At 34.9% G+C, this 11,036-nt stretch overlaps 1 protein-coding gene across 1 annotated transcript; it reads left to right on the top strand.

Moving 5' to 3' along the window:
- Positions 1 to 8,056: 8,056 nt before the first annotated feature.
- Positions 8,057 to 10,499, top strand: LOC140794414 (3,9-dihydroxypterocarpan 6A-monooxygenase-like). The gene is made up of 2 exons (XM_073146429.1): positions 8,057 to 9,026; positions 9,673 to 10,499. The coding sequence occupies exons 1-2, from the start codon at positions 8,058 to 8,060 to the stop codon at positions 10,288 to 10,290; spliced, it is 1,587 nt and encodes a 528-aa protein (XP_073002530.1). The 5' UTR covers position 8,057; the 3' UTR covers positions 10,291 to 10,499.
- The last annotated feature ends 537 nt before the right edge of the window (positions 10,500 to 11,036 follow it).

The following is an 11,036-nucleotide window of genomic DNA, read 5'->3' as shown; positions in this document are numbered from 1 at the left end:
TGTTTGCTGTGCTATGTGGGCCACCTGATTTGGATAAGAGGGAAGGCGCTACGTGTAACGCTAATCCGTAGTAATATTAGAAGAAAAGGGAAAATAATACAACTTATAATACGTTTTTTGGATAAATTATGATTATCGTACTTTTTTTTTTGTAATTTTATTGTGCGACTTTAACTCTCGTACGATTCTAATATATATATATATATATATATTCCGATAAATATTAATTTTTAATATGAAAGGACCGAATCTTTTCATTTGATAATCACTAATTTAAAAATATTTTGTGTGGAAATCTAGTGATCTTATGTTTCTTTAATCTCAATCTTTCTCACCTCTTTGGCTCTATATTTTAAGAATTACAAATACTCTAAATTAAGATAATATGAATAGCAACAATGGTCCAAAGTTTGTCAGTTTTATGAGATAGCAAAAAACTAAATATCGTTTTATATTTTTTATCCTAACTAAGTTCACTCCCTAATAAATAAAAATAAAAATTAAATTTTCAATATGAATTCAAATTGATTTAAATTTTTTTTTGAAATAACTTAAGTCTATCAATTTTATTTCTTTCTCTTGTCTCTCTCTCCTCTCCAAAACATATTTCTTAATTATAAAAGAGCTCCATGTTTTGCTCATAAAAAAATCATGAAAAATATATCCGTATACACCAGTGGAAAAATTAAAAATTTATTATTTAATATAATTTACTGATAGATTTAATATGAGTTTAAAATAGCTGACTTATATTTATATTTTATAAATTAATAATAATATTTTAGTACTATTTGCATGACACATACTTAAGTTTTCCAAAAAAATAAATATTTTTATTTTTTTCATGTCACATCAAAATAATAATTATACTCTTATTTAAAATCTTGTCTCGTTCCTTCCAAAATAAATACATTTTTTTTTAAAATTTAAAACTTATTAAGTCTACAATAAATTATAATAGTTGTGAGCTTTAAGCCCACGATAACTCCTTTTTTAAATAGAATTCGCAATATCAAGAAATTCTTTAAAAATATTAAAAAAAATATATAGTACCTACCAGCTTATAACAAAAAAAACATGCTTGTAAGCTTATATTATTTTAGAAATAATAATAATAATAATAATAATAATAATAGTAATATGTAAATACATAAGCCCGTTTACTTACATGCATGTTAAATCTATTTGTGTGCTTATATGCTGCTTATAAACTTATTTGCTCGTTTATATACATGCTTGTAAGCCTACAAATGAGAATTAGTAATTTAAAAGTTTTTTATTGATAAAATAATAATATTTTTAGATTTTATCATTAAAGTCAAAGGTATTAATTTTATATATCATTTATTTCTATCCAAAACCAATAGTTATTTTTACCTTTTCATAGAATAATTATATTTAGTCTAGCTCACAATTAAACAATCACATTTTTTAGCCTAGTTCAAGATATCTAAATTAGAACTGAAAAATAGGACTAGCTAATTAAGTTCGAAGCTTAGGCTTAAACTAAACACAACTTATGACAATTTTATATAGAGTATGAACTACAAAGAGAGTTTAATGACAAATAAAAGTTCATGCTTCTTTAGAATTTGATCTAATCATAAATAAGGTTAAATGTATTTCTCCAAAATAATGTTAAAAAAAAAATCTATAACAATGACTTAAGAGGGTACCTAGGATTTTATTTTGGAAGAAAGTCCATAGACTAGCTTACGATCTATTACAATTTGATACATAAGGAAAAGAGGGAAAATAGGACTACAATCTTAAAATATGCATTACATTTGGCTTTGGAACAAATGAGAATAGGTATCAAATACTCAAGCTCAACAAAAAGATGGAGGAGAGGGCGATAGCCTTGAAGCAAGCCTCCAGCTTGGCCAATTGCCGCAGCAAAACAAATAAGAATAGCAAGGGTCTTAAAAGGCAATGGTCTACAACAGAGCTAGCAAAAACCAAAATACAGATTCACAAGGAATAGATTTGGTGAATGCATGAAGACTACTAGAAAAGTAGTCACACACAGACCTGCGAATCAAAGCAAATAGAACCAAAATAAAAAATAAATAAATAAATCAATGAGAAAGAAGAAGGTGGAGGAGGGAAAGGGTAGATCTGGGGATTACATCCACATTCATATATGCACATATGCATGATACTCATACAAATGAAACATATACATATAAATCTCATGCACGTTCACATACATATACCAAACGGAACAAAGCCAAAGAGAAAATGTTATGGTGATGGGGGAGCCTTGGGCGAAGCCGAGTCAAGTGAGAGTGAGGATAGCACAACATAGACGACCGTGACGGAATCATCACTGAGGAGTGAATAGAGATTGAGTAAAATGACAAGCTAGTCGAGGATGATACAATGGGAGTGGCGCGAACATCAAGAGGGAGAGACCATGGAGGATGGTAGCAAGGAGTCTAGAAGAGGCGACAGTAGCGAGGGAGAGGAGAATGTGAAGAGGGCTGTGAGATGTGGATGAAGAGTGAGAGCAAGCTGGGCGACAGAAAGGGAAGCAAGAGGATGAAGAAAAAGGGTGAGGAAAGGAATGGAGAGGGGAGAAGACTCTCCCCTCCACCTAGGCATTTAGCTAGGGGAGGAGAGAAAAAGAATTGTCGGGGTGATGAAAAAACACTCTCAAGAGGAGGAGCCGAGGAGGGAGGAAATCGCCCAACCTTAGCTTAGCGGATCATTCAGCTAAGGCCCACACACCAATAGTTTTAAATGGGGTCCACCTTTTATAGTCAATTTTATAACAATATTGTATTAAAAACCTTTCTGGATTGATTTTATCTTTTGAGTTCAAAATATTGATATTAATAATAATAATATTATTATCCTTAGTATCTGAAAAATGTTTCGCCTACCTTAGAAGGTCTTTTCAAATGCTATTGTAGCAAATTTAACCTACAGTATGGTTTAATTTAATTAACATTACATTTTTAACTCTATCGATATTCTCAATCTTCTATTGCTTATTAGTATCATTTAAAATGATTTTATAAAGGATGCATAGTATTACTCAGATTATTACAAGTAGTGGTAAGTTACAGTCAGAACGTCTTTATAATATAGTCGATGATTATGTCCAGCATGGGAAGGGCAAACTGATAATGTATTGAAGAAAGATGGAATAATTCTATTATGTACGTCATACTTCTCGGTTATCATTTAAAGAGGTTTTATTAATGGTTCATAGTACTAATATTCAATTGCTTAGCTATTGGAATAATCCTAATGTTGTTTACATGAGATAACAACTAGTCACGAAGCTCAGAGACGGCCCAAAGGTCGTGACCATGGGCTTAAAAAAAAGAAGAAGAAGGTGATAGTGCATCCTTAGCCCATAAAGCCCCTCAAGAGAGAAAGTCTAACACTAATAACAAAGCCCTAAGGGCTAAGACCATTGACCTCGTCGAGCCCACAAACTTTCATGAGTTAGGATAAGAGGTGTTGAGTCTAGGGATTAGGGGAGACTGATCGGTGGTGGTCTAGGGATTAGGGGAGTCTAGGGATTAGGGGAGAGGTGTTGAGTCTAGGTTGGGTTGTAGAAGGCTTAGTTAAGTGGTATGAAGTTTTAGGTTTTAGATATGGTAGGTTAATGACTCTGATAGAGTTGTGTATGGCTAGAAAGAAGGCCAGCATGGTGAGGGAAAAAGCCGCAAAGAGAAGAGAACAACAAGATAGAGAAATTTTGATAGGAGAGATAGAAAGAAAGAAAAAAAAAAGAAAGATAGGAGAAAGATCAATCCATACGATAATTCAATGCATACATGAGATACAGTCATTAGACACTATTTATAGATAACTAAAACTGAATAAGAAATAAACTAATAGGCTTATCAAATCAGTCATATGTATCTCTTAATATCTCTTGCTTCATATTTTTCGAATACCAAAATCATAGATCACTACATTATCAACTCAATATCTCTTGCTTCATATTTTTTGAATGACTTAGTTTTTAATTATTTTACTATAACTGTGCACAATTTAAATTATTTTACTCAAACTCAATTTAAGCTTAGACCTTATCAATCCACTACATTTTCTTCCACCAATCTCTGATCGAGAATCCTCAGATAGCTCGTTCTCCTCTAGATCCAACCTAGTCGAGCAAGTTGCTAGCTCCTGCCCAACTCTTAGCCTAACAAAGCAACCTCCATCTACTCTCTTCCCCATTAGATACAAAAAAAAATAAAAAAAATAAAAATGGAACTATAGTTTGTCTCCAAGAAATCCCTTCACCGGCATAGACAATCTCCGTCTCTCTCCCTCTTCACCGACAACCATCCCGTCCTCTACCTCCTCTCGCCATCTCTCTTTTGTGTCTTAATAGTTTCTTCCGCCTTTGATGCTGGAAGTCCAAACGATTAATCTTTGATCTTGAGAGGAATTGCACACTAGATCTAATCCATTGCTAGTATAAACATTTGTCTGACCATCTTTCAGCTAAGCTTTATTCAAGGTTTTATTTTTTGCTCTCTTTTATGATAACTATTCTTCTAATAGAGTATCTCCGAGGGAGAGCTCTTTATTTGGACTCCAAATATAGAGCCAAGAGCCCAGTGCACTCTAATGCACCCGACTCTATATTTATTATTTAATTAATATAATATATTATATTATATTTTAAATCACTTAATAAGTCCTCTTAATATTATTATTTTTTAATAAAAATATATAGTTAGAAAACTCTTATTGATATCTTTATAATAAGATTAATATTTAATAGTTTCAGAAATAATTTTAAATTACTATTTTTAAGTAAATGTACTGAAATTATATTACGCGAAGTAAACATAAAAAAATTAAAATAAAGTTTAACTTATTAAATTATTTAATAAAGAATACAGACGGAATTTAAATTTTTACATTAAGCTTTTGTAAGACAAAAATAATTTTTTTTAAAATTAAATAGTATTGGAGCCAGCTCCAAATTTTTAGATGGAGCTTTAAATTTGGAGCTCCGCTATAGCCGGCTCCTTTGGAGCCCCATTTGAAGCCCGATTGGAGCTTCCCTGGGCTCCAAACTCTAAGCAAGTCTACTTTTGTGCAGAGTCTAAAGAAGGAACGAGTAAGCAATTTGTTGATTGTAAGAATTGAATTTCTGTAATTCATGATTATTGGGAAACGGTTTTGTAGGAGATGTCGGAGATAAAAAATATGACAATTTTTATTCTCTCTTCTTGTGACTAACTTCAAGATTCTTACTTTATTGACTATTTTCTGCATTTATTTTGCCCACAATGTATTTCTTCTTTACTATTTTGCCCATACAAACCCTCTTATGAAACTATATTGTTTTAGAATGCCCACAATCTAGTTCTTCTTTATTTGTTTAAGCAAATACTATAATACCTCTCTAAAATTTATAATTTTAATTTAACGGCTATAATACCAGTTTCATACCCGGTATCGATTTCTCACTACCGGTTTCAAAATTGCATTACGTAAAAATATTGACATATTAATCAAGAATATTGATTAAGTGTGCATAACTTTTAGATTACACATTCTTTTCTTCCTTTAAGATTTATCTCTCTTAGATATGATTGTGATAGATATGATTAATCCTTCATCCAAAATCACTCCAAAACTTTTCAAATATAGATTTTTTGCGACAGACCTAAAATAAATTTCTCACTACCGGTTTCAAAATCGCATTACGTAATCATCTCGGACTACCCGTCTCAATTGTTAGATGGAGAGAAGTCGAGGGTGAATTGTTAGCTAGAGAGAAAGAAAAGGCTTGTATTGAATTAGTTGTCAATTTCACGATGCCTTTATGTTTCATTTGTTAATTAGTCTTCATGAGTGACGATACCTTACGTAAGAATGCGAATACAGTATTCATTACTAGCAGGTTCTCCCTTTCTTCTTAATACTAAACTCTGAGGTTTGGTCAATTTATGTTTATTAGTTGGAAATTTGGAATGAGTTATTGACTATTTGAAGTTTGCCAAATTTTTCCACGATTGTCTATTTCACCGAGCTCTTCCACAGTGAGGGTTCATGTGTCAAAAACTCAGTCAAAAGAGGTTTATATTAAATTATTTGTCTTTCTTTGGGTGCCTTTATTTTTTATTTGCTAAATTGTTTTTATTAAAATTGTAAAGAAAATGAGTGAGGGTGACTGGATTTTAGACATGCCGATGCCTTGTTAGATATTTCTCTTCATACCATATTACCAAAAAAAAGAGAGGTTATTACGTTATTGCCACCTAATTTTCTTTTAAAATATTATTATTGACGCTCTATGCTTCAAAATATTAAAATTACCTCAAAGTCTATTATGCTCCTTCAAAATGCCCACTTAGTGAAATCTAACTAATCATAATTAAAATATAACTTATATTATGAAAACAACTATTTTGCCCTGTATAAATTATTAAAAATAATTTAAAAGCTATTCAATATTATATCCAATATCAATAGCAGAAAATATTTTATTTTATGTAAGATAAAAATGATTGATACTTAGGGGTGGCAATCGGGTCGGGTTAAATTCGGGTCGGGTCAACTTTAACTTGACACGAACACGACTCGATTAGTAAACGGGTTGCATTTGGTAAACACGAACACGACCCGATTAATAAACGGGTAACACGATCCGACCCGCCTAACCCGTTTAATAAATGAATCGGGTTAACACAACACGCTAACACGACCCGTCTAACCCGTATATTTAAATAGGTCGTGTTAACCCGACACGTTAACCCGACCCGTTTAATATAAATCTTATATAAAATTTAATATTTTTTGATTTATAATGTATTATACATATAAAATAGCTTATTACTACTCAAAACTCATACATAATTAAAATTACAATACTAATCCATATATGTTCATCTCCTCAGGCCAAACATGTGTCACATTCCCACCAAAGTATTAACATTTCCTCTACTGGCTCTTCTTCCTAAATTTCAAAATTTTTTTTTAATAATAATAAAATACTTGCTCTTCTTCCTTCTCTGCCTTCCTATTTTACAGGAGACTACGGCCATGGCGTTCCTTCGTCACCTCTCTTCTTCTTCCACCTTCTCCATCCGCTTCCTCTCTGTCACTCCTCATGGCTTCTCCTCCGCTTAGGCGACGAAACCCTAACAACCGAGACGAGCATCCCCTTCACCAAAGAATGGGATCAATCCCCTCTCTTGCTCCGTCGACACGACCTCCTCCGAGCTCCTCTCCTTCCAAACCATATCCACCATGCGTCGCATGGAGATCGCCGCCGACTCCCTATACAAGGCGAAGCTCATCCGTGGCTTCTACCACGTCTACGACGGCCAGGAGGCCGTTGAAGTCCGCATAGAGGCCGCTATCACTAAATTTGTTATCTAACACCATCATCACCGCCTACCATGACCACTACGTCTACCTAGGTCACGGCGGCAGGCCGTATGCGGCAGATAGCGATCGGAGAGAGGAGGCGCGGCGAAGTGTTTTTCCCCTTTTGGTGAGATGAGGCGAGGCTGCGAGCTGGAGGGTGGAGGCGGAGAGTGGAGTGTGATTTAGGTTTTTGACTTTACCTTATGTATATATGGGTTGCAAGTTAGCGGATTAGTGGGTTACCTCGACCCGACAGGACCCAACCCATATACTTAAATGGGTCATACGGGTCAAAACGGGTCACCTATATAAGCCGAACAGGACCCGATTATTAAACGGGTTAGACAGAGTTGACATGTTTATGACCCGAACCTGATTATACTAAACTCAAATCCGATTAAGAGTCGGGTTATCGTGTCGGGTTATCGGGTCAGGTCAAAATTTGCCACCCCTATTGATACTTATTATATATTCTAAATTTAAAAAAGAGCGCTTCTTCTTTGGTTAACAATTAATTGTAATGATATTTTGAAAATGTAAATAATTTCAGTAGCAATTATGATACTTTGAACGATATAATGATAATTTTGAGAATTTCACCGACAATTATGTAAAACATATCGAAAAAAAAGTCTTAAAAAAAAGGGAAAAAACTAGAGTAGGAGGAGAGTCAAGAGGGATATGCCTATAAATCAGGGCAACCAATGGAATCCCACAAACACGATAACATGGCCATGGAAATAGTATTAGCAGAGTACGCCAACTCCTACATCACCATCTCTCTCATCTCTCTCCTCTCCATCTTCCTCATCCGCCACTTCTTCTTCTCTAATTCGCCCACCGGCCTTCGGCTTCTGCCGAGCCCTTTCTCCCTTCCCATCCTCGGCCACCTTCACCTCCTCGGTCCAATCCCCCACCAAGCCCTGTACAAGCTCTCCGTACGCCACGGCCCCCTTCTCCACCTCCGCCTTGGCTCCGTCCCTTGCGTCGTCGCCTGCTCCGCCGATACCGCTAGACTCTTCCTCAAAGATCACGATGCCATCTTCTCCGATCGCCCAGAGTCCGCCGCTGTCAAATATCTCTTGTTCAATTCATCATCCTTCACCTTCGCCCCCTACGGCCCTTACTGGAGATTCATGAAGAAGCTCTTCATGACGGATCTCCTCGGCAACCGCGCTCTCGGACAACTCAATCATGTGAGACGGGAAGAGCTACTCAGGCTTGTGAGTCATATTTCATCGATGGCAGAGCAAGGGAGAGCTTTCCACGTTGGTGGGGAGATCATGAAGCATGCGAACAACATTGTCTCGACAATGGCGCTGAGCATGAGGTGCTCGGAGAATGATAAAGATGCTGAGACGGTGAGGCATGTCGTGAAGGAGGTGGCGGAGCTGACGGGGAAGTTTAACTTGGGGGACTACATTGGAGTATTCGAGAAGTTGGATTTGCAAGGGTTCAAGAAGAGGTTTGAGGTGACACGGAAGAGCTTTGATGAGCTGATGGAGAGGATATTGAAGAAGAAGGAGGAGGAGAGGAGGACGAAGAAGGAGATGGGGTTGAGTGGTGGAGATGGGGAGAGAGTGAAGGATTTCTTGGACGTCTTACTTGATATATACGAAGATAAAGAGGCAGAGATTAGGCTAACCATGGACAACATCAAGGCTTTTATTCAGGTACGGTAAAAAATCAGTCTTCTTTTTCCGTGTCAATCGGCTATCTGCAAGAGCCTCAGGGAATATCTCTAAACTTTGGGAAGAATGATTTCTATATTTTATCTTCTAAGCAAATACTTCTATATTTCACTAACATTTACAATCTTTATCTATTATGATAGCCAATTTTCAAATTAAGTTTAGGTTTCCCGGTACTGGTTCCAACACCATGGTATATTAGTCCAGTAGTTCTTCAACAAGATTACTCATTATTATGTCCTGATTATATGAGATATTATTTAATATTAGGAGATAGAGTATAATTTAAATTTGATTTTTATCTCTATAGAGTTTAGTCTAAATTCGATTTTTTTTTATCTTATCAAAATTTATTTTAAGTTTATTTGAAAATAACAAATATATATATATAATTATAAAAAGAATAGAATTTAATTAAATTTTCATTAAGTTTTTTTTTTTGTTATTGTAGTTTGTTTTGTATATTATCTATAACCTAAGAGTAGTCAAGCAAGACAAATGACAAGAAATATTCAGCAACTCAAAGAAATAGAATCCTCATCAAATATTCCTCATTATTTACAAATGACGAAGCTAGTGCAGAACATAATTTACCATACATAGGATACTTATCTGTTTCATTTCTTAGGATATCTTCGTTGCCGGATCCGATACATCTGGAATAACAATTGAATGGGCATTAGCAGAGCTGATAAACCATCCAAGTGTCCTACAAAAAGTGGTAGCAGAGATCGATTCAGTCGTTGGCAAAAGTAGGCTAGTTGATGAGTCTGATATCCACAACCTTCCATATCTACAAGCCATTGTGAAAGAGACACTACGACTTTATCCTTCTGGCCCATTAATCCCACGGATGTCTACATCGGACTGTACTGTCGGCGAATATGACATCCCTGCAAAAACTAGGGTGTTCATTAATACATGGGCCATTAATAGAGATCCAAATTATTGGAAAGACCCACTAAAGTTTTATCCAGAAAGATTCATGGAAGGAGAGCAACAAGCAATTGATATAAGAGGGCAGCATTTCCATATGCTTCCATTTGGGGGTGGTAGAAGAAGCTGCCCAGGTGCTTCCTTGGCACTACTTGTCATCCAGCCTACTCTTGCAGCAATGATACAGTGCTTTGATTGGAAAGTCAATGGCCCGGTAGACATGACGGAGGGTCCGGGTATCACGCTTCCAAGAGCTCAACCCTTGGTGTGCACGCCAGTTTGTCGTCTAAATCCATTTCCATTGGCATAACAATTTGTTTAGCCAACGGATTTTGCTGCCACAGCCAAAATAAAACTATGATTTTCTCTGAGAAGCTATTAGTAGAGTTGAAGCCCTTATTATGAGCTTTGTATGTGACTAGGTACCTCATTTAAGAATAAAAGAATATGATCCACAATATAGAATTAAACTCTCTAAATGATTGAAAATTAAAGACCTAAAAGATTATATATCTCTGACCATTGGTGTTCAAATTCACATTTCAAACTTTATGAGTTTTCTCATGTTAGTTTTGACTCTTTTAAGCTCTCAAACACTCTAAACTAATGGTGTGGTTTTTTTGAATTGAGTGAATGAGCTTAGGAATCATATTCACTATATATAGTCTAGCTCCCGTCAAGTTTCATGGCTATGAGTTATCATATTGAAAAAAAACGTTCATCTCATAAGAAAATCTTCATCTAATCAATGAGAAAATATTGTAATCAATATGAATGTTTGATATAAGAAAAAAAAAACGTTTGGACCATAATAAATTAGGTTAAAAGTAAAAAATGGTTACATTCTCTCACTTGGTCTATATGTTTGACCTAATTGATCCATTAACTTAATCCCATTGATTATCTTTTTTAAAATAAACTCACAAGTCATGATGATAAGTTCTTTGATAACAAGTATTACTTTCTATGTATTATGATGTATTTAGTTCTCAAATATTATACTTTATATAGTAATACTTAATGAATAAACTCTATGTTTTATTCTTGGTCCTATGA

This window comes from Typha latifolia, chromosome 8, assembly GCF_019914945.1.
Source record: "Typha latifolia isolate L0001 chromosome 8, TyphaL0001v2, whole genome shotgun sequence".
Taxonomy (NCBI): Eukaryota; Viridiplantae; Streptophyta; class Magnoliopsida; order Poales; family Typhaceae; genus Typha; species Typha latifolia.
Note: the sequence above shows the minus strand (reverse complement) of the source record. Positions and strands in the feature narration are given on the sequence as shown.

What these genes read in the sequence shown, in the direction of transcription:
- LOC140794414 (XM_073146429.1), top strand. Translation starts at nt 8,058, where the DNA reads ATGGAATCCCACAAACACGATAACATGGCCATGGAAATAGTATTAGCA. An exon ending in ACATCAAGGCTTTTATTCAG is followed by an intron (nt 9,027 to 9,672) that starts GTACGGTAAAAA and finishes TTCATTTCTTAG; the next exon opens with GATATCTTCGTTGCCGGATC.